At 36.7% G+C, this 25,416-nt stretch overlaps 1 protein-coding gene across 3 annotated transcripts in view; it reads left to right on the plus strand.

The window, feature by feature from the left end:
- ULK4 (unc-51 like kinase 4) overlaps positions 1-25,416 on the plus strand; it is a 651,081-nt gene that overhangs the window by 221,817 nt on the left and 403,848 nt on the right. For all 3 annotated transcript variants that reach the window (XM_069088326.1, XM_069088324.1, XM_069088325.1), the window contains exons 25-27: positions 188-244; positions 15,316-15,367; positions 15,471-15,565. In XM_069088326.1, the coding sequence (XP_068944427.1) occupies positions 188-244; positions 15,316-15,367; positions 15,471-15,565 (204 nt within the window). The remainder of the gene's footprint in view (positions 1-187; positions 245-15,315; positions 15,368-15,470; positions 15,566-25,416) is intronic.

Here is a 25,416-nt window from a genome sequence, read left to right on the forward strand (position 1 = left end):
GATTCACTTTTGTGAACAAAAAAGTGTAACCCAAATTTGAATCACTCATTTTTCAGTTGACCGCATTGCTTTCATGCTAGAATTAGAAAAAATCAACTCAAACAAAATTTTTAATTTTTATACATTACTTGAAATAAAATTTTCCATATGCTTAAGTGTTCTGTCTATCCATCCTTTCCTCCTACAGGTATTCCGTCCTCAAGTTGTAACTGAGGAATTTCTTTTCAGTTGTGGAACTTTGCTTGTAAGTAATGCTTTTGATTTTTCAAGTTTGTATGTGGTGCCTCTGCTGTCTCTGGGATTGTGTGTCAATGGGGTAATTTAAAAATCCAAATGGTATTCAATTTTCTCCAGGGAAGTGACCTTTTTTTTTAATCCCTTGGCTGTAATAAAATTTGACATTTGGAAGAAAATGAATTCCTTTCCAATAATGTATTTGTTCAGTCGACAGCCACAAATAGGGTGAACTTCTCCATAGAAACGTGGTTACAGATTGTGATATTAAATATCATGAAGAATCCTAAAATGACAAAATGGCTGAAAACAGAATTTAGAGAATACTTTAAAATTAGCATCTATGCTTGCTTGCATTGTCTAATGATGCATTTTTAACTGTTTAAATGATGATTTGGATTTATTTATTATCATTTAGATTATATGGACTGATTTTTAAATTTAATCTTGAAATGATCAATAGCAATGCATTGTTTCTCACTTAAGTCCTTGGTTGAGTGGAATATTATTTCCTGGTAAAAGAGTCCACATTTCAGCAATTATATTATCTTTTTCTCCTTGCTAATTACAGTTCTCTTCTTTTGAGTTGATGAAATGCTGAGCCATATAACAGAGAAAACTAAGACATTTGTCACCTTCAGCATCTGTAATCTTACTTTGATATTAACAATACAGACTTTCAAAAATGCCATGAATCTCTGTATTTAAAATAAGGTAGTAATTTGCCTTTGTATTGTTAGTTCAGATTGTAAAAAGGATTGTCACTCACAAAGGAGAAGGGCTGTTTTGGGAAGTTAATACTTCAGGGAGAGGAAGGGTGTTTTGAAGTATAAATGTTCCTTTTAGGTCATTAACTGCAAAAAATCTACGTATTCAAGGAATGTAGTTTAAATGATTCTGTATTTTTCAGTTTCTTATAATTGCATTTCTCTAGAGTGCCACGTTAAACTTCTTTGCATATGCATGAAACTGCAACCTTTTAGAAACTTTCTTATTCTGAATCTCAGGAAGTGTCTTTTATTTGTAATTTAGAGATAATTTTGGCATGGCTATCACATAGAAATTTACTGAATGGTATGAAAACCACTTGTCTACAAATCAGGAAACCTAGATTCTAGTTCTTACTTTATCAAATCACTTCACCCTGAAAGGTAACTTTTCTGTTAAATGAGAAGTTGGGGTTAGATCATCCCCAAGGGCCTTCCTGGGTCCAACATTCTTCATATCTATAATAGACTTCATTGCCATGATCTAACCAGGGGACTCCACTGCTGATGACTTATGGTGATTCACACAATTCTTGTCACACATTTTGAAGGACATTTGACCTATTTGCCTCATCTTTAAAAAATCTGGAAGGAAAATGTTGGAATGAACCAAAATTTAAATAATGGGATGACTTGATAAATGAATAACATATTTGAAATATTTTCACTAAACCTTTGTGTGTTACCGTATTTTCAAGTTGAGAAGAAGAGCTAGAACTTTTTCCACCTGTAACTATATCTGCTGCTGGGCCGCTATCGGAAGTAACATTAAAGTATGATATTTTTCATTTTTAAAATAATTTGAAACAGGCAATACATATGTGTAATAAGTGGATGCTTGATATTTCTTGTTCCTGCCCTTTGTTTGAAGGGGAAAAATTAACTTTCCCTTTGAAAAACATCATTTATTTGTTTTTCTAGTAGTTGAATTTTTTTTACACACTAGTTGATTATAACAATAATGTTTTTGAATTGGTTTTTCTGGTTTCCTCATCCACTCCATTCCTATTCCCCTTATGCCTAGGGTACAGATGGAGAATGCTGTTGTTTGGGGGCTTTTTTGAGGGGGAAAGGTAAGGCAATTGGGGTTAAGTGACTTGCCCAAGGTCACACAGCTAGTAAGTGTGTCAGGTGTCTGAGGCTGGATTTGAACTCAGGTCCTCCTAAATCCAGGGCCAGTGCTCTATTCACTGTGCCACCTAGCTGCCCCTGTTTTGTTGTTTTAACCCTTGGAAGAAATTCATTTCTTTTTCTCTTTTCTAGAGAAATGAAAAGCAAATTTTTTTTTTAAGCAGTCAGGGTTAAGTAACTTGCTCAAGGTTACATGGCCAGTTATTTCTGGGTGTGGTGCTGAGTATCTGAGCCCAGATTTGATCCCCCCAGGTCATCCCAACACTGGAGCTGGTGCTCTTACTCTCTGAGCCACCTGGCCACCCCTAAGCAATTGGGGTTAAGTAACTTACTTAAGGTTACACAGCCAGATGTTTCTGCGTGGGTGCTAAGTGTCTGAGCCCGGGATTCTATCCCCACGTCATCTTGACACTGGAGCCGGTGCTCTCACTCGCTGTGCTTCCTGGCTGCCCCATGAAAAGCAAATTCTTAAAATTCTATTAATTGTAGTAGAGGGGGGGCTAGGTGGCACAGTGAATAGAGCACCAGCTCTGGAGTCAGGAGGACTTGAGTTCAAATCCAGTCCTCAGACACTTACACACACACACACACACACACACACACACACACACACACACACACACCATGTGACTTTGGGCAAGTCACTTAACCCCAATTGCCCTATCTTCCTCCCTCCAAAAAGCAAAAAAAAAAATTGTAGTGGAAATATCCAGACTAAATATAAAAGAAGTAAATATTATTAATATGTGATCAGATATTAGGGTACAATACACCCACTCTGATAAAGCATCCTAGAATACTTATCTAGTTCCTCAACTGCCATTCTTTTGTAATATTATAGTATAATGATATAATATATGATGTAACATGATATAATGTGGTTTATTTTAATCTGTACATATGTATATGTATATATACACATAAACACACATATATGTATGTATATATACACGCACACCAGACTAGACTATAAACTCCTTGAGGGTAGGAGTTGTTTTCCCTTTTACTTTGGTATCCCTTGCTCCTACCACAGAGTTTAGCACTAGTAGGTACTAAATTTGTACTTGTTTATTGATTGATTGAGACCTTAAAAAGTAGGTAATTTTTTTTTAATGTAACAAGCTTGTACCTACTATAGATACTATTTAGAGAAGTATAACAGTAATTTATCACAAATAATTAGGTTATAACCATGGATTTCCAGGGGTGGAACCCAGATGGCAGAACTTAGCTGAGCTCTCCCAACATTCCCCTCTGAACAACTTAGTTATTATTTAAAATAATACTTAAAAGTAAATTCTGGAGTAGTAGAACCAACAGAAAATCAGAGTGAGACGTTCTTCTAACCCAAGACTACATGGGAGGTCAGAAAGAGAGGTCTATGACATGAGGGAGAAGGCTGACCCAGAGCCAATGGTGGGACTAGGTGGTGGTATCAGAAGCAGCAGCAGCTTTGGGGGCTCTCAAGCCAGAAACAATAAGTGGACCTAGCAACTGGTCAGAAAGAGATTACAGAGGACACCCTATGTTAGCAATGGATGCAGGACCAGACTGGTTGGCAGCTTCTTTGCCTATACGCACTTCTGAGTCATAGTTCAAGGGCAGAGTGGAGCACTTCTGGTCAAGAGAGAGTGGAAACCCTGAGGGGCAATTTCACTTCCAGATCAGGGAACAATATCATTTCTTCTCCCAACAGAGGAGGGGCCCTGAAGAGTAGTATTGATTATAGTTACAAGAGACAGAGGACCTTTCTGGGTAAGAACCAGAGTGAAGACCAAGAGAGTAGTGACAACCCTTCACCCCAGATCATATCACCTTGGAAACACCGAAAACTTCCAAACACCTAGAACCAGCTTGAAAACAGCAGTGCAAAAAAGCCTAAAAACTCGAGACATTGCCCTTGCCCTATCCCCCTAGGAACAAAGCCCAACATTAATGTAAAGTTCCAAATCACCAAATAGAGTGGAAAAATGAGCAAACAACAAAAAAAGGAACCTGAACATAAAACCTACTATGGTCACAGAAAAGATCAAGACAAAACTCCAAAGAAGATCATGAAATCAAAACAGCTACAAGCAAAGCCTTCAAGAAAAAAGAGTGAATTGGACACAAGCTCAGAAAGAATCCCTGGAAGAGATTAAAAAGGAATTTCAAAATCAAAGTGGTAGAGGAAAACTTACATAAAGAAATGAAAGCTAAGGAAAAAAACCTGTGAAAATACCATTAACAACTTGGTAAAAGAGGCACAAAAATTTGGAAGAAAATAACACCTTAAAAACCAGAATTGACCAAATGGAAAAAATAGGTACAGAAATTCACTGATGAAAATAACTCCTTAAAAAACAGTATTAACCCAATGGAAAAAATACATACAAAAATTCACTGATGAAAATAACTCCTTAAAAAGCAGAATTGGCAAAAAAGAGGTACAAAAGCTCATTGAAGAAAATGATTCCTTAAAAATTAGAATTGGGTAAATGGAAACTAATGACTCCATGAGACGTCAAGAAACAATAAAAGAGTTAAAAAAAGAGAGAAAAATAGAGGAATATGTGAACTATCTCATTGTAAAAAACAACTGACCTAGAATATAGATCCAGGAGGGATAATTTAAGAATTACTGGATTATTACCTGAAATTACCTGAAAACCATGATTCAAGAAAGAGCCTAGACATTCTCTTTCAAGGAAAACTACACTAATAACTTGGAACAAGAGTGCAAAATAGAAATCGACAGACTTCACTGATCACTATCTGAAGGATATTCCCAGATGAAAACTCCCAGAAATATTACAGCCAAATTCCAGGGCTTCCAAGTCAAAGAATGCAGCCTTCTGGCTGCATTCAAATATCATTGAAACAGTCAAGATCACACAAGATTTAGCAGTTGCCATGTTAAAGGAGCAGGGGACTTGGAACATGTTATTCCAGAAGGCAAATGAGCTGAGATAACAATCAAGAATGTTACCCACAAAACAGTATAATCCCTCAAGGGAAAAAAAAAAGCCAAAATATATAATGAAATATATAAAGAGGACTTTCAGGCATTCTTGATGAAAAGACCAGAGTTGAATAGGAAATTTGACTGTCAAATATAAGACTTAGGAGAAGTATAAACATGAGAAAGAAATCATAATGGACTCAATAAGGGTAAACTGTTAACCTCTATCTGGGAAAATGATATATGTATCTTATGAGAACTTTATCATTATTAGGGGGGGTTAGAAGGCTTCTACATAGAGGGAGGGTGTGTGAATGAGTCATTTATGTTGGGATAATGTAAAAAAATGAATAAGTGAAAAGAAGGATGCCCTGGGAGAAGGAAGAAAGGATAAGAAGCATGGGGAAAATTCTCTCATCATAAAACAGGTACGCAAGAAGAACTTTACAGTGGAGAGAAAAATGGGGCAGGGGCAGGTGGGTAACATTTGAACCTCATTCATTTCTAAATTGGTTTAAAGAGAGAATATGTGTGTATCCATATATATTTATATGCACACACATATATACATACACATACACACATATACACACACCTATATATACTCAGTTGATAATAGGAATCTATCTTTCCCAACAGGGAAGCAGGAGGGGAAGGGGAAAAGAACAAGGAGAAGATGATATAAGGGAGATAAAAAGATAAAAGATAGGTAGTGGTCAGAAGCAAAATGGACCTTTGAGGATGGATAGGATAAAAAGAGAGAAGGATAAACAGAAGAATATGTGATGGAGGGAAATACACAGTAATCCTAACTGTGAATGTGAATGGGATGAATTCCATGAAACCATAAAGCAAAATTAACTGATAAAACAAAACAGAAGCAGAATGGATTAGAAACCAGAATCCAACAATATGCTTTGTAATTGTTTTTACAAAAAACACACGTGAGGATAGACACACAGAGTTAAAATAAGAGACTGGAACCGAATCTATCATGTTTCAGCTGAAGTAAAAAAATAGACAGGGCTGGCCATCATGATCTCTGACATAGTAAAAGCAAAAATAGACCTAATTAAAAGGATAAGCAGAGAAACTACATCTTGCTAAAAGGAACCACAGATAGTGAAGTAATATAATATCAGTATTCGACATATATGCACCAAATGGCATAGTGTTCAAATTCTTGAAGGAAAAATTAAATGAATTACAATAGGAAATAGATGGTTAAAACTCTACTTGTGGGAGACTTTAGCTTTCCCCTCACAGAACTAGATAAATTTAACCCTAAATAAAAAAGAAGTTAAAGACATGAATAGAATCTTAGAAAAATTCAATATGACAGACCTCTGGAAGAAAATAGAATGGGAATAAAAAGGAATATACTTTTTTCTTAGCTGTACATAGTACCTGCACAAAAGTTGACTACGTATTAGGGCATAAAAATCCCAAAACCAAAAGCAGAAAACAGAAATAGTAAATGTACCCTTTTCAGACCATAATGCAATAAAATTTATATTTAAAAAGGACCATGGAAGCATAGATTAAAAACTAATTGGAAACGAATATAATCCTAAAAAATGAGTGGGTAAAGAACAAATAATAAAAACAATCAATATTTTCATATTTCACAATGAGAGAACATTACCAAATTTGTGAGATGCATTCAAAGCGGGACTTAGAGAAAAATTGATATCTCTGAATATGTGCATCAGTAAAAGAGAGAAAGAGCAGATCAATGAATTGGTCATGCAAGTAAAAATCACTAGAAGAGCAACAAATTTAAAATCCCAAATTAAACACCAAAATGAAAATTCCAAAAATCAAAGGAGAGATTAGCAAAATTTTAAGTAAAAAAAATTGATCTAATAAATAAAATTAGGATTGGCAGAAGAAATAGAATGCTTAAATAGCTTCATGTTAGAAAAAGAATTTGAACAAACCACAAGTAAGCTTCTTAAAAAAAATGTCCCAGGACTAGATGACTTTGCAAGTGAATTCTACTAAATATTTAAGTCACAATTAATCCCAGTACTATATCAACTATTTGGGGGAAACAAACAGGTAAAGAAGGAGTCCTATCAAATTACTTTTATGACATGAACATGGTTTTGATATCTAAACCATGGAGAGCAAAAACAGAGAAAGGAAACTATAGACCAATTTCCATATTCAATAATGATGTAAAAATTTTAAATAAAATACTAGCTAGGAGATTACAGCAATATATCACAAAGATCATAATACTGTGAGCAGGTAGGTTTTACACCAAGAATGCAGAGGTGCTTTTGTATTAGGAAACTATCAGCATAACTTGCCACATAAATAACAAAACCAACAGGAATTATATGATCATCTCAATAGATACATAAAAAACTTTTGACAAAATACAACACTCATTCCTAATAAAAATGCTTGAGAGCATAGGAATAAAGGAAACTTTCCTTAAAATGCCAAATAGTATCTATCTAAAATTAAGGGCAAGCATTAATTTGTAATGGGTATAAACTTGAAGTCTTCTCAGTAAGATCAGGAGTGAAGCAGGGATGTTCACTCTCTCTGCTATCATTCAATATTATACCAAAAACACTATCTCTAGCAATAAGAGAGCAAAAAGAAATTAAAGAAATAAAAATAGTCAATGAGAAAACTCAACTATCACTTTTTGCAGATGATATGATTGTATACTTAGAGAATCCTAGAGAATCAACTAAAAAGTAGTTGAAATAATTAGCAATTTCAGCAAAGTTGCAAGATATAAAATAAACCCACATAAATCATCAGCATTTCTATACACTACCAACAAAAGTCAACAGGAAGACATAGAAAGAGAAATTCCATTTATAGTAACTGCAGACAATATAAAATACTTGAGAGTCTACCAGCTAAGACAAACCCAGGGATTATATGAACATAATTACAAACCCTTTTTCACGCAAATACACAAATATTAATTGCTCATGGGTAGGCCCAGTCAATATAAGAAAAATGACAATTCTACATGAGTCAATTTACTTATTTAGTGCAATACTAATCAAACTACCAAAGAATTATTTTATAGAACTAGAAAAAATAGCAAAATTCATTTGGAAGAACAAAAGGTCAAGAATATCTAAGGAATCAATGGAAAAAAATGTTAAGGGATGCATCCTGTCAATATCTCAAAGTGTATTGCAAAGAAGGACATCATCAAAACAGTGTGGTACTGGCTAAGAAATAGAAGGGTGATCCAGTGGAATGGATTAGTTATACAATACACAGTAGTAAATGACCATAGTAATCTAGTGTTTGATGAACTCAAACATCCAAGCTTTTGGAGTAGGAACTCAACATTTGCCAAAATTTGCTGGGAAAATTAGGAAACAGATTGGCAAAAACTAGGCATAATGGATCAACATCTCATACTATTTACTAAGATAAGATCAAAAAGGACACAAAGGGTGATATTATAAATAAATTAGGAGAGCATGGAAAAATGTACCTGTCAAATGTATGGATAAGGAAAGGGTCACCAAATAAGAAACAGAGAATTATAAAAAGTAAAATAGATAACTTTGAATTCATAAAATTAAAAAACTTTTTCGCAAACAAAACTAATACAGCCAAAATTAGAAGGAAAACAGGAAACTGGAGGAAAGTTTTATAGCAGATTTCTCTGATAAAACCCTCATTTCTCAAGCATATGGGGAATTAAGCCAAATTTATAAAAATAATAGCCATTTCCCAGTTGATAAATAGTCAAATAATATAAACAGGCAGTTTTCAGAAGAAAAAATAAAAACTATCAATAGTCACATAAAAAGTGCTCTAAATCATTGTTGAGTAGAAAAATGCAAATTCAAACAACCCAGAGCTACCTCATATCTATCAGACTGACTAACATGACTGAAAAGGAAAACAACAAATGCTGGAGGGGATGTGGAAAATTAGGGATAGTAATGCCTTGTTGCTGTCATTATGAACTAGTCCAACCATTCCAGAAAACAATTTAGACTATGCCAGTAGGGCTATGAAGCTGTGCGTATGCTTTGACTCAGCAATACCACTACTGGGTCTGTATCCCAAAGAGATCAAAGCAAAGAGAAAAGGACCTATTTGTACAAAAATATTTACAGCAGTTTTTTTGTGGTGGCAAAGAATTGGAAATTGAGGGAATGCCCATCAGCTGGAGAATGGCTGAACAAGTTTTATATAATTGCAATAGGATGCTACTGTAGTATAAGAAATGATGAACAGGATGGTTTCAGAAAAGCCTGGGAAGACTTATGTTAATTGATGCAAAGTGAAGTGAACAGGAACAGGAGAACATTGTACACAGTAACAAGAACAGCAGTATTATAAGGATGATATGAAAGACTTGACTACTTTGATCAAGACAATTCCAAAGAACCTGTGATAAAAAGTACTGTCCATCTCAAGAGAGAGAACCGATGAACTCTGAATGCAGATTGAAGCATGTTAAAAAACTTTATTGTTTTACTTCGTATCTTCTTTTGCAACATTTCCAATATGGAAATGTGTTTTATATGACTTCACATGTATTTGTTGTTGTTTGGTCATTTCAGTCATGTCTGACTCTTTTGAGGGTTTTTTTGGTTTTCTTGGCAAAGATATTGGAGTTGTTTGCCATTTTCTTCTCCAACTCATTTCACAGTTGAGGAAACTGAGACAAGCAATGTTAAGTGAATTGCCCAAGTTACACAGCTAATAAGTGTCTGACGTCAGATTTGAACTCATGAAGAGAAGTCTGACTCCAGGCTTGGCACTCTGTCCACTTGCCTTTTCAAGGAGGGGGACAGGCTTGGAGGGAGAGAGAGAATTTGGAATTCATTATTTAAAAAAATTGTTATAAATTTTTAAAATGTAATTGGGAAATATTTAATAAAATAAATAAAAGCGATTTTTAAAAAGTATCATCTCTCTTCCACTGTTCTTACCAAGCCCTGTGGTCAGGAAAGGAGGAGCAGGAATTATGCTTCCAATGTGGCTGCTCTTTTTTGCTATAAGCCTTACACAAGTGTTTCCCTCCATCCCAAGGTTCTCAGCCCAGATTCCTGGCTCTCCAAAGATGAGTCTCTCATACTCCAGGATCCAACATCCTATTGCCTTTAGGATGAAATATACACTCTGCTTTTCATTTAAAGTAGCCCATTGCTCTTCTTCATACTCTCTACATTCCAGCTAGACTGGCCCAATGATGCTGTTCCCTGAACTCAGTGCTCTATCTTCTGCCTCCTTGCCCTCCAAAAGACTTCTCCCACACCTGTTGTGCACCAGCTAGGGTCCTATCATCTGTGTAGAACCATCACAGATCCCCTGAGTGCACAGTTTCTCCTCCAAATTACATTCATTTCACTTAGGCCTTGTAGAATGTAAGCACCTCGAAAAATTTTTATTTTTAGTACCCAGCACTGTGCCTGGCACATAGAAGGTGCTTAATAAATGTGTGTTTAGTTGCATTTAATTGACAACTGTACAATAACATATTAGAAGACCTGTCATGTGAGTAACTATAGTTCGAAGGGTCTTGAATTGAGTCATGTTGGATAATAAGATTTTGACATTGTGGACATAATGCTGTACTACATCGTGTTCATTGTGACTGACCTTTTCACAGTGCTGCTTGATTAATGAGCTGGAGACGATCACTTTGGATTTTTTTGCACTTCATCTTCTGTTTTGATTAGTTCACAAGCAGGTGATGGCTGATGGAAAATTAGCTTGAACCAACCAGAAAAATTCAGCATTATTTATGTTTTGTTGAAAAATGGAATTCCTAGCTCTAATCAGAAAGACTGGTTTTTAAATTTTAAAAAAGCATTCTTATAATTTCATATAACTTTGATAGATATAAGTCACATGACAGATCCTTATAAATGATGATGATAAATGTAAGTAATCATTATTAGCAGCAACAGCTGAAATGCTATTCCCAAGTACTACTGTTGCTATAGATTTTGATTACTGGTGAAGTAAAGACGATACCCTATTTATTGGGGCAGGTGGTGTCAACCTTTCTTTTTTCCCCTAATCTTTAATGAATCTCTTTCTTCTTTCAGCAAATGTCTTCTATGTGCGGTGCCCTATGCTGGGATCTTGGGAAGATATAGAGATAGACACATCCTTGTAATAAGAATGTAAATTTTGAAGATCTTCCCTGCCCCTAGGCTAATGTGCACTTGAAGCCTGGGGTGGGAGGCTTGTTTTTCAGTAGATACTTCTTGATTGGCCAGTGAGTCAATAAGGTTGTTACATTCTCTGAGCCAGGAGAAGGCTATATAAGCCCTGATGTGTAGCTTTGTTTTGGGACTCACTTTGAGAAGTATTCTGTGATTTGATCTGAATTCTGGGAAGCCGTTGTTGAGAGTCCCCCGGCTTTGAAAAACCCAGAATGTGGAAACCCAGATGTTGACTGGGTATGGATGTAATGGTTGGACAGTTTGGAAATCTGTCTACTTGATGTTTCTGTCTTGATAATTCTGTCTGTATATGTTGAAGTTTGGGGTGCTGACCTTTTTCCCCTGAACAAGGTAAACGATATATGTCTGACTGATTAAAGTAAGCTTGTTAACCCATTTTGAGTTGCTTTCCTTTAACAAAGCAGATCCAAGAACCTGTGTGAGCAGGCACCCTGGGGACACTGGGGTGCTTGCTGCAACAATCCTGATCCTTGATTATGAGGAGCCTACCGTGTAACAGGGGAGAGCCAATGTGTATACAGATGATAAATAGACGAGGAGCGACAGTACCAGGTTATTGACAGGCAGGATGTGTGGTTTAGTGAAAAGTCTGCTGCTGGACTTCAAATCAGGGGAGAATTTACTTTTTTTTTTTCCCCAGCTCTGATATTTCCTGGTTACAGGATGCTGAGCAAGTCACTTAACTCTGCAAGTCTCAGTTTCCTCATCTGTAAAATGGATAGGATGATGTTTGGAGTGCCCACATCATGGGTTTGTTGTGAAGAGAGCACTTGTCAAACTTGGACCTATATGAATGTTAGCTATTGTTAATATGTCTGTTTCCTTCACCGCTGGGACATGCGAGGGCACACATTGGCTCCATGCACAGTCAGCTTGGCATATAGATTGGGTCATAGCTGCCAGCCTGCCTGCCCCTGTTGTGTGCTGGGCTGTCAAATCTTGCTCCCAGCAGCTGCCAGTGAGGCTGGAAGTTTTACCCTCAGTTAATTTTTTAAAGCCCTGGTCTTGAAGTCAGTTAGAAGCCCTGTATCTGAGGCCTGGCTTCCATACTTAGCAGCCTGTGGACGCTGGGTAAGTCACCTGGCTTCCTCTTTGGAAAGTAGAAAGACACCTACTTTTATTACCTACCTCCCAAAGATGTGAAGAAAGCATTCTGTGAACCTTCAATGATCCACAGGAATGTGGGTTGTTATATTTTTGTTATTATCGATAGAGTGGGGCTATATTGGGAATTGATGCTTCAGTGTGAATTAATTCATAAGATGCTTTCTCATATGAAGGCTAGTGGAGAACATGTTCTGATGAAGAGGAGACATTTGGGTCTGGGGCAGAGTGTGCAGCTCAGGGAGAGCAGATGTGGGTGGTGTCCCAGGGAATCATGAGGTCATTAGATGCCAGCCAGGAAGTGGAGGTGCAGGGTTGCTTATGGGAAGTTTCACCGGCTTCACAATTTACCTGCAGCCTGACCCTGAATATGTGTGACAGAATGTTTTTTCCTGAACTGTTTGGCTTTAATGGGGAGGCTTATAGAAGCTACTGTGAGTGTCCCAGTGAATGGTGCCACATAAAGCCTCACCCTCTTGGAACTCGTGAGCTCTGTTAGACACAGCACCAGCAGCTAACTGCAGAGATTAATGAAACCTAAAAGTGTGGTTAAAGCTCTAGGTTCTGGAAGGTTGCAGAGCTTTCTTCCTTCTCTTGACTGTTGTAGCAGGCCAGGAAAAGTAGGGAATGTAGCAAAAGTAGCAGATGCATAGCCAGGCACCAGCTTTAGCATGAGAACCTCTAAGTGCAGCATAATAGTGTTCCAGTTTAAATCTGGGCTTTTGTTGCTACAGGGGAAATGGGTTGAAAAATCTTGACCACCCCTAATGTAAACATGTTATCTATAACCACTATGTTCTCCAAATTTATTAAGCACCTACTTTGATGGTGCTAGATACTAGGAATGTGAAGGAAAATGTGTAAATCAACCTTTGCCCTCCATTCTAGCAGCATATACCACGGGCAACATGTGAGAATTCCAGTGACTGTGCAGTCTTATTCCCTCTGACAGCGATCTGTGCCTCCCTGTCCTTGTGACCTGTCCAGGTGCCCACAGCTATATGTGTCACAGACAGGAGTTAAACCCAACCCTTCCTGACTCCGATCCTCTGTATCGTAACCACTATGCTGGGATGGTGTGCATAGGAAAAAACTTATTCGAAAGAATAAATAAATTGAGCCATAAAATAACTCATAATATCACCATATGATCATGAATAATTTTATTTCTCTATTGGATCAATGATTGCATTAGTCCATAACATTTAATGACTGCTTTATCAGTTATCAGTTTGTCAAATCAGAAAAAGACTAGTCCTGACAATATCATGTATAAACTCCCAGCATTATTTACAGCATACTCTTCTCAGCTCCTAAACTTTAACTTAATAGACTATAATGGATGGTAAAAACAAATTGTGGAGAGGATTGCTCCCTTACTGGCAACTAGAAATCAGTAGTGTGTCCTTTTTATCACTTATGAAAGTCACATCCTGGCATAAAAGTGAAATCAGAAGGCTGGAAATAAATTAAAGGACAGAGGAACATTAGGAAGAACAGTTTAGCATTTACTCATCCCAGATCATTAATATTTCATTCTCCCAGCTCTCAGTGGGGCCACTGAAGAACATTTTGGTACCTGGGGCATCATACTATGTCACTTTGGAAGCTCCTCTTAGGCTGGTGGGAATAGTCATTGTATCTCCTTCCTTTTGGCAACTTCCTTGTAGGAATGCCAGAGATTGTCCTTTGTTTTCTCTCTATTTTTTGATGACCCTGTTTAAAGTGAAGAGTGAGAGCGGCAGATGGGAGCCTCTGTACTTGCACTTGTATTTCAGGCTACTTATTGTCAGTGGCACATTTAGCCTTCTAGGTTCTCTCCTATAGTCAGCCCTGCCCTTTGTTGTGCGGCCTGAGTCAAATCCTGCTGATCCTACTTCCTGTCCAACTTCCACATAACTATTCTGTTAGCCCTTTGTTTTGATAATCCTTCCATTCAAGCAAACCTCTATTTGTGATTCCTGCCTCGGATGCCCAAGCCTAGGATGACTTTTGCAATTCTCAGCCATGACATTTCCCTTACTCCTTTAAAACTTAAACTCACCTCCTCCTTGAGTAGTTCAGCCTCTTGTGCATTGGTTCCAGAGCCTTTTGGGGCACATGTTCATCATTCTCTCCAGCCTTATTTATAAGTTTCAAAGTTTATTATTTCTCTTTATGTATGATGTTTTTATCTTACCCACTCCTATCCCCAATGATTGGCTTTTTTAAAAAATCTCCTTATAGCACCTAGTACTCAAGTCTGCATGTAGTGGACATTCAGTAAACACTGTCTGACTGAGTGGACTGATTTTGAGAAATGAAGTTCAGATGCATTCTCGCTTCTGCCTGATGCTGTCTTTGAGTAGATCGGCTTTAATCTTCATTTATGACTTCTCGTATGCCTGTTCCCTTAACTTAGAGATTTACAGCTCTCTGTATGTGCCAGGGAGTTCTGGTGGCCAGAAGTCTGTCTTTAGTATAAGTAGAGTCATATACTACATAGTTTAATGGCTAATCAGTAAGTTAGATTTTTATATTATGCAAATATTCTTCCATTTGTTACTTTTGAATGTTTTTAACTTTACATTTGTTTTCAGACTGTACACTTCAATATTTTATATATACATATTTGTATATGTTTGTAAAATGGTTCTGGATAATATATATGCATGTACATGCACACACATATAGACATATAATTCATGTGCACACACATGCATACACATGTGTATAAATGTGTATACACATACATACATGTTATTTATTTATTCCTGGATAGCATTGCAATATTAATCTAATCTAATTAGATCACATTGATCTAATCTGATTTAGCCATATGGATAGTACTTAATGTTATCAATGAATGTTTAATAAGAAAGAACAGTGGTTCTTTACACATCACAATTATCATTTGTATTTTGGAAGCCATGTTTATTTTAACTTTTTTTTTTTTTTACAGAATCATATTAAGTCCATAGAGTCAGGAGAGACCAATATAGATGGAGCCATAGGTCAGTATTTCATGAGGGCATTTTTACCTCTTCACTTAAAGTATTTTGACATTGTGTTTAGTGTCATAATAATAAAGCCATGTAATAATCATTTTATTTCCAGGTCCGACCGCATCAGAAGAATTGATCAAGATTACTTTATTAGCTTTTGAAGCAGTAACACAACATCCAGCCTTGCTGACACATTTTCGCTCTACGGTTAGTTCTGACAATTTTTTAAAGTCAGTAGTCTGTCCACTGAGTAAGTTCCTCATAGTGTGGAGGACTTCTAAGTAATGCGATTTGTAAATTAGTGTTGTTCATAAACAATAGATGGATTTTTTTTTTTTTTTTTTTTTTTTTTTGCTTTTTTGGAGGGGAAGGGCAGGACATTTGGGGTTAAGTGATTTGCCCAAGGTCACATGGCTTAGTAAATATTAAGTGTCTGAGGCTGCATTTGAACTTAGGTCCTCTTGCCTCCAGGGTCAGTGCTGTGTTCACTGTGCCATCTAGCTGCCCCAGCAATAAATGTTTTAGAGTGTTCAGGGTCATACTGGAGCTCATGATAGAACTTTTGGATTTGCTTCCACAAACATACAGTCCCTATGAAGACACTGTACTGGGAACTAGGTGAGATTACAGTGAGTTTAGAAGTGTTCCTCGCCTCAGGCTTATTGAATCCTTTACCCTGGGGCATCTCTTAGAGCTTCCTTCCCTCCATAGAGACTGTGAAGATCTCTTCTTCTGGAATGGCCCATGCCAGGCACCAGGGGAATGCCTTGGGTTTCTTTTGCTTTTCTGTTTCTCTGTCTGCTTCCAGCTGAGTTCTATAGATCCAGGGGAAATGGAAGATATCCAACGAGATGGTTTTTGACTCAGAACCTTTTGCATCCAAATTAGATTTAAGTTGTATTCATGACTCAGGTCAGTTCTTATTTTCAGTCCCCCTTTCCTTTAGCTGGTGCCTCCTTAAGTAGTTACTTCTCTTTACTTTTCTTTAAACTGTTGCCTTATTGGGGTATATCACTGCCCTTCCCTGGACCTTGGGTTTTAATTCTTCAAAATGGAGGTTGTGACATTTTTATTGCCATCCACATGAGCTTTTAAAATGAGGAAGGCTCATAGTAATCTTTAAAGTAGCATATACATTTATAATTGGAGTATTATCAAGTGGGGTTTTCTTCCCAAGTTTATTTAATTAATATATTATTCATTCAAATATATATATGTATATATAACATATATTAATATATTTTCATGACAGGTATAGTGGATAGAGAGTAGACCTCCCCTACAGGAAAACCTGGAGTCAGGGCCCTTTCCTAATGCATGCTGGATGTTTGACCCTGAGAAGGGTTTGGGGCACCAAGGAATCTCTCCAATACTGATTTTGGAAAGATGGGACACATTGGTACCTGTACATTGGTACAAGGAGTTTCTTCACCTGATATTTCTTTCTGCCAGTGAAAGCAAAGTCCAGTGCCTAACCTTATTTTTGTAATTAGGAAGAATTATTTTTGGAATATGGAAAATTATCACCAACTTTCCCTGATCATTTCTATAGCAATCCTTTCTTCTTTGTTCCACTGAATCTTTAGTTGCCCAGTTATCATCTTAAATCTGCTTCCATAATGAAAAATGTCCTGAATTTAATGAGTTAAGTTGGAAGATCTTTCAGTAACTGTCTTCCATTTAACTTGAAGTTTAATTAGTTTATTACCAGATGAAGAGACTCTGGCATACTAATTATTTGATATACAGCCTACATTATTGTGTAGAAAACTGTTGCTTCATATTACATGATGCATACAAAATATTTTTAGAATGCTGTAACTCATGGGATATCGTCTAATTACCTCTTCGGGAGCATGACTGGAATCCATGAATACAAATACACTCTAGTGGATATAGGAATGTAGTAAGTGCCATTTGAAAAGTTAAAGTTAACCACATTAAAGGATCCAAAGAAATAGTTAATTATACAGAAAGATATCCTTCATATTGACCAGAAGTGCTTCTCTCAGATTAGTTTCAGATTTCAGGATAGTTTAATTATATAAAGCTGGTAACAATTAGTGTGTTTTAAAGAGCAGTTAAAAGTATCAGACCATTTTTGTTTCTTTTCTTTTAATGAAAAATTCTCCTAGAATGGACATTAGTTTAAAAAAAAAAGATGTTTTCCATATTGGAAGAGTTGGACAAATTTATCCATCCAAAATGTATTTCTACAATAGTTGAAAAATCAACTAAGTCCAAAAACTGATATATTAATTACCTCCTCCTGAACAATTTGGTGTTTGACAGTAAGTCTACCATCAGGTATTTCCTTATGCCATATCTTCAGTTTCACAGTCTGCGAAGGGATAGGATCTTTATTATATGTCATTGAAATGTTTATTAATTTGTAGACAAACCCCAATTTTATGTATGCTTGACTTAAGAAATGATTAGACTTGTTATCATATTTTCCTCTTTATTCCTGCCCAGTCTTTGTCCCAAATTCTGCCTAGGTGAGGGCAGCAATGTAATAAGTGATGATTGAACCGCGCCTGATCTTTTTGAAGGAAAGGGTGGAGGGAGACACCTGAATTCTCATACAGATGGAAAATAGAAATACAATTGGACTAGAATTCTGCATACAAGTATTAAGGCTGTTGGAAAGACGCATGTGAAGTGAGCAGAACCAAGAGAACATTGTACATAGTAACAGCAATACTGTACGATGATCAATGTACCCTTTACCCACAAGTATCGACCCTTCCTCTATCAATCAGGCCTGGTCTCCAGTCTTCAGCATCAGTTTTGTCTCCTGGTATTCCCTTCCATGCCCTATGTTTTCTCTCTGTTTTATTCTTTGCCTTATCGCACTCACTTGAGCACTAGTGATGGTGAACAAACCAAGCTTGAACCTGCATTTCCCCTTACACACAGCTTCATTTCACTTCAGCCTTTTTTCTCTGTAAAGGTCTACTATTAACATATATACATGAATTTGAGTTTTATTATTGAATTGAATGATGTTTAAATTTAAGGTCTGCTCTTGGTGAAGGCAAGCAGAACAATGAAAGAATTTAGGGGGCATTGGTTTTACCTTTTGATATTATCATCTACAACCCCATGATTTAGTCTCTAGGCTTGGGTTGGGCAGTGACAGTGAATGAAACAATAGGCAATAGGAAGGGACACAGTTCAAGCCTTGTGGGGGAAAAAAAGTTGTAACTAGCAAGCCACATCTTTGCTTGTACTCCCTTACTTCCACCTTTTACCATGGCATCTCTTGTCAGGAGAAAGGCCCCACTCCCATTGCAGTGGGAGGAGATGTGTTCCTGGCCTTCTAAGATGAAATTCTAAATTCATTTTCCTGTAGTAACTTGATGCCTGTATTGTATAGTGTTTTTGGTAGAGTCAGTCATGGATTATTGGTCACAGGATTGTAAAGCTGGATATCACTTTAGTGATAATCAGGATTTAAAATTCCACGAGGGCAGTAATCCTGTACTCTCCAAATAGAAGGTACTTAATAATTATTTCTTGCACTGAATTTATTCTAGTCTAACTACCTTCCCACCCCCTCCTTTATAAAACAGGATACTGAAGCCCACACAATTAAGTGATTTGCCCAAAGTCGTGTGCCTAATTAGGGGCAGAATCAGTACCACATTTCAGGTTTGTATAAACAATTATATTGGCTTTTGTTGACAGACACTCTGTATTAATGCTGTTTCCATGGGAAAATGCAGTCTAATTTTAAATAACGAACTTAGAAACTTTTTGAACATAACCCCTGCTTATGTTAGGGACATAGTCCAAATCCCATCCTTTTGTAGTTTCAAAAACTGGGCACTGGTACTAGGAAACGATGAGTGGATTGATTATCAAAACTAAATTAGTTAGAACTGGGTCTATTGTAGACATTTATTTTTGTCAAATTCGAGTCAAAGCAATTATAATGAGGAGACTTTTCTAAAATGATTCCATCAGTATTATTAACAGTCTTAAAATAAACTCAAAAGAACTTTATCATTATTTAAAAGAAGGCATTAGAAGGACAGGGTTGTGGTAGGTGATCTGTTTGAGTCTTATCATAAATAGTCTGTAAACATTTTCTTTGTGAAATTAAAATTTTATATTTTAAGATATGATTAGTAGCTATTTCAGAAGTCAAACTCATTTATTTAAGCTATATTTTATGATTTGATAAATTGTCCCATTTGACATTTGGTAATTTGAATTGTGCCAATCTAAACATTGCCTTTTCACATTACTTATAAATGAGGGTGCTTCTACTTAAGAAACCATGAATCAGGAACCTGAGTCTTCTAATTTCCAAACAACTGTTTTTGGTCATTATTCTTCTTCTGTTTGTTTTTAAATGGATTCTTTTTTCTTTTCTGTGTACTTAAGCTTTCTTAGTTTATGGTTAACATAAGAGCCTTCTCTTTGTGAATTTTCACAAGGACACAAGCAGCTGAAAATAACATTGCCCAGCTCTCTTTGATTTTTCCCATAGTTCTTCAAATAGACAAACTAAGAACAAAAAATTTGAGAAATGATTAAAACTTGTCATCATACTTTCCTCTTTACTCCTGCCCAAACCTTGTCCCAAATTCTGTCTAGGTCAGGGCAGCAGTTAAGCAGGTGATGATTGAACTCTTCCTGGTTTTTTTTGAGGGAGTGGGAGGAGGGAGACAACTGAATTCTTATGTAGATGGAAAATAGAAACAGAATTGGACTAGAACTCTGCATACAAATAATAGGGTTGTTGAAAAGACTTAAATGAACTGATGCAAAACTGAAATAAGCAGAACCAGGCGAACACTGTACATGGTAATAGCAATACACTCCATTGTGAATGACTTAACTATTCCTAGCAATACAATGATCCAAGAGAATTCTGAAGGATTTATGATGAAAAAGGCTCTCTACATCCAGACAAGGAACTGATTGTGTCTGAATGCAGATTAAAACATGATATTTTAAAGTTTTTTCTTTTTTTTAGTCTGTGTTTTCCTTGCAACATGACCAATATAGTAATGTTTTGCATGACTGTACATGTGTAATCTTTTTTTGTTTTTTAATTTTATGTTTATTTTTAGTTTATATCATTCATTTCCACAAGATTTTGAGTTACAAATTTTCTCCCCGTTGTTCCCCTACCCACCACCCCAAAACAATTCCACTGTATATCCCCTCCCCCAATCTGCTCTCTCTTATATCCTCCTCCATCCCCCCTCTGACTTTCCAGTAGGGCAGGATGGGTCTCTCTCTATACCCCAGTACCTGTATATCTTATTATATATATATTTATATTAAACATTTGATTTTAAAACTTTGAATTCCAGATTTTTTTTCCCTTATTCTGTCATCACCCACCCTTGCTGGGAAGATAAACAATTCAATATAGGTTATACATGGTGTAGCTATGCAAAACATCTCCATAGTGGATATATTGTGAAAGACTGACTATATTTCCCTCCATCCTATCCCGCCCCCCATTTGTTCTGTTCTGTACTTTGACCCTGTCCCTTTTCAAAAGTGTTGCACATGTATAATCTATATCTAATTGCTTTTTGTCTCAGTGAGAGGGAAGGAAAGGGTGGAGAGTGAAAATTTGGAATTCAAAATAAAAAAAAAACAAAAGTTAAAATGTTTAAATGTATAAAAGTTTTTACATAATATAAAAGTAATGAAGGGATGGGGCAGTGTGGGAAGTGTGAGGTGGTATCAGAATTGAATCAAGATAGAAGTCAGGAATGTGACGACAAGGCCCTCGAAGAGCTTTGTAAGAGATGAGCTCCAGGGCTCACACTGAAGGGTTTTAGAGCTTTCCAAGTCACAGGAGTCTGAGCTAAGCAGAGAGTGTTTGTCACCCTCACCAGCCTCACAGTCACAGATGAGTTGTAAACCCAGCCCTCCATGCCTCCTGCTTCAGCCTCATCCAAGTCCCCTTCTACTGGAGAGCTCTTGCTATTGTTGTCTCCATTAAGGTTTGTCTATAGTTACTTAGGAAGTTATGTGATAGATAAGCAAAGTCTTAATCATAAATATAAGGCCTAGATGATAGATGATATCTTGTATCAGAATTTGGCAGTATATAATTTGGTACTGATTTACTTGTTTTGTATATTCTGTGTTGCTCCTTTTGTAAGTACTTCTCATTATTTTTACATTATTTGCTGTATATAATAACATGAAGTTATAAATACAGGAGTAGTAGAAGTGATTAGTTTTACTTCCTCACAATAATTTATCCTACCAAGATAATAAAAAAAATTCAAGTGACTAATGAATGTAAATTTTTTTAAAATGTCATTTTGATAAGGTTAGTTTATATGATACTGTTTTACATACAGGGTAGACACAGTCTTAGGTTTAGGGCTCAAAAATCAATTTAAAAATTTGTTGGTCATTGACAGTTTTCTAAAATGTTTTTCTTTCAGACAATTATAGGTTAACACCTTCACAGTATAATTCTCTGCACATAATTCCTCTCCCTACCCTGTCTATCCTTATGCCTACATAAAAAAACAGTATATCCATGTGGTAAAAACCATGAGGTATTGACATTGTCACAGAAGACTAAATTCTACATCTATTTTCCATGTTATTGTTGAATTTGTATGATTTTGTGTCATAGAGACATGGAATTTTAGGTCGAAATGGAACCATAGAGAGGCATAGTACAATTTTATCATTTGATAGCTAGGGAAATTTAGTACCCAAATGTTTAAGTGGTATGCTCAAAATTGTCCAGATTGTTAGTAGAAGAACCCTTTAGATTCCCAACCCTGTATTCTTTTGCTCATTGGTTTTCTTGTTGCTGTCATTCACCTGTGTCTGACTCTTTGTGACCATGGCATATCAGGCCCTGCTGTCCACCACTATCTTTTTTTTTTTTTAAAGCAATTGGGGTTAAGTAACTTGCTCAAGGTTACACGGCCAGTTATTTCTGGGTGTGTTGCTAAATATCTGAGCTTGGATTCGATCTCCCAGGTCATCCTGACACTGGGGCCAGTGCTCTTACTCGCTGAGCCACCTGGCTGCCCCTAAGCAATTGGGGTTAAGTAACTTGCTCAAGGTTATACGGCCAGGTGTTTCTGGGTAGATGCTAAGTGTCTGAGACTGGATTTGATCCCCCAGGTCATCCCGACACTGGGGCCGGTGCTCTTACTCGCTGTACTTCTTGGCAGCCCCCTCCACTATCTTTTAAAGTCTGTCCAGGTTCATGTTTGTTGGTTTCACAATGCTATCTGTCTCTCTCATCCTCTGCTGTTCCCTTTTCCTTTTGTTTTAACTTTTTCCCAACATCAGGGTCTTTTCTAATGAGTCCCATCTTCTAATTATGTGGCAAAAGTATTTAAGCTTCAGCCTCACGATTTAACCTTCCAGTGAATAGCCTGAATTAATTTCTTTAGGTATTGCCTGATTGGACCTCCTTGCTGTCCAGGGGACTCTCAAAAGCCTTCTCCAGCACAACAATTTGAAAGCATCAATTCTGTGGCGCTCAGCTTTCCTTATAGTCCAATTTATATATATAATCAATGGAAATAACATAGCTTTGACTATATGGACCTTTGTGGGTAAGGTGATATCTCTACTTTTTAGTATGCAGTTCAGATTTGCCATAGCTTGGCCTCCAAGGAGCAAGCATCTTTTAATTTCATGGCTGTAGGCACCATCCTCAGTGATCTTTGAGCCCAAGAATATAAAACTCTATACTGCTTCCATTTCTTCTTGCTTTGTTTGCCAGGAAGTGATGAGACCAGTTGCAAGGTTTAATTTTAGTTTTTTGCTTGTTTTTTTAATAAAATTTTATGTTTATTTTTAGTTTACATCATTCATTTCCACAAGATTTTGAGTTAAAATTTTCTCCCTGTCTCTCCCCCACCCACCACCTCAAAACAGCAATCCCACTTTGTACCCCCTCCCTCAAATCTGCTCTCTCCTATATCCTCCTCTATACCCCTTCTGTCTTTCCAGTATGGCAAGATGGATCTCTATACCCCAGTGCCTATATATCTTATTTCCCAGTTGCATGTAAATATATATATATATATATTTTTTTTTAAACATTTGATTTTAAAATTTTGAATTCCAGATTCTTTGCCTTCTTCCATCATAGAAGATTTCCATAGTGTATATATTGTGAAAGATTGAGTATGTTTCCCTCCATCCTCTCCTGACCCCCAATTGTTCTATTCTCTATTTTGACTCTGTCCCTTTTCAAAAGTGTGTGCTTCCAACTTCCCTCCCCCCCAACCTGCTCTCACTTCCATCATCCCCCCTCTGATCCCCTTTCCCCCTACTGTCCTGTAGGGTGTTATCCTATTTAGGTGTGTATGTAATTCCCTCCCTAAGCCAAATTCAATGAGAGTAAGGTTGACTCATTCCCTTTTACCTTCCTGTTCTTCCCCTCCATTTTAACAGTTTCCCCTTGCCTCTTGTATATGAGATAATTTACCCCATTCTGTCTCTCCCCATCTCCTCTCATTATATTCCTCTCTCACCTCTTAATTTCACCTTTTAAGTATCATACCTTCCTATTCAATTGCTCCTGTGCCCTCTGTCTATGTATACCTGTACACTTATATACACACATTCACATATGTATTCATACACCCATATACCCTCCTATATAGACATATATGTATGTATACATATATATGTATATACACACATATTTATATTCTCTTCAACTATTCTCATACTGAGAAAAGTTTCATAAGTTACAATTATCATTTTTTCCATGTAGGAATATAAATAGTTCAACTTTGATAAATTCCTTATGATTTCTTTTCCCTGTTTACTTTCTCATGCTTCTCTTGCTTTATGTATCTGAATGTCACATTTTCTATTCAACTCTCATTTTTTCATCATAAATGCTTGAAAGTCCTCTATTCCATTGAATGATTATATTTTCCCCTGAAACATGATGCTCAGTTTTGCTGGGTAGGTGATTCTTGGTTTTAATCCCAGATCCTTTGACCTCCGGAATATCATATTCCAAGCCCTTCAATCCCTCAGTTATAGAAGCTGCCTGTGTTATCCTGATTGTGTTTTTTTTTTATAAGCAATCGGGGTTAAGTAACTTGCTCAAGGTTTCATGGCCAGTTATTTCTGGATGTGGTGCTGAGTATCTGAGCCAGGATTTGATCCAGGTCATCCCGACACTGGAGCCGGTGCTCTTACTCGCTGAGCCACCTGGCCGTCCCTAAGCAATTGGGGTTAAGTAACTTGCTCCAGGTTACACGGCCAGGTGTTTCTGGGTGGGTGCTAAGTGTTTGAGCCTGGGATTCGATCACCAGGTCATCTCAACACTGGAGCCGGTGCTCTTACTCTCTGTGCTACCTGGCCGGCCCACCTGATTGTGTTTCTACAATATTCAAATTGTTTCTTTCTGGCTGCTTATAATATTTTCTCCTTGATCTGGTAACTCCTGAACCTGGCTATAGTATTCCTAGGAGTTTTCTTTTTAGGATCTTTTTCAGGAGGTGATTGGTGGATTCTTTCAACCTCTATTTTTCCCTCTGGTTCTAAAACATCAGGGCAGTTTTCCTTGAGAATTTCTTGAAGGATAATTTCTAGGTTCTTTTTTTTTTTTATCTTGGCTTTCAGGTAGTCCAATAATTTTAAAATTCTCTCTCCTGGATTTATTTTCCAGGTCAGTGGTTTTTCCAATGAGATATTTCACATTGCCTTCATAAAGTCACTAGCTTCCATTTGCTCCAAACTAATTCTGAAGGAATGATTCTCTTCCGTGAACTTTTGAGATTCTTTTTCCATTTGGCAAATTCGGCATTTTTAAGGCACTCTTGCCTTTTTGAACCTCTTTTGCCATTTGAGTTAGTCTATTTTTTAAAGTGTTATTTTTTTTCAGTCAGGTTGTTGACTCTCTTTTCATAATTTTCTTGCATCATTCTCATTTCTTTTCCCAGTTTTTCCTCCACTTCTCCTATTTGGTTTTCAAAATCCTTCTTAACCTCCTCTATGGCCTGTAACCAGTTCATATTTTTCTTTCTTTTCTTTTTTTTGCTTTTTGGAGGGCAATTGGGGTTAAATGACTTACTCAA

This window comes from Petaurus breviceps, unplaced genomic scaffold, assembly GCF_028583685.1.
Source record: "Petaurus breviceps papuanus isolate PSGF00001 unplaced genomic scaffold, PetGlider_PUasm1.0 185, whole genome shotgun sequence".
NCBI classification, from domain to species: domain Eukaryota; kingdom Metazoa; phylum Chordata; class Mammalia; order Diprotodontia; family Petauridae; genus Petaurus; species Petaurus breviceps.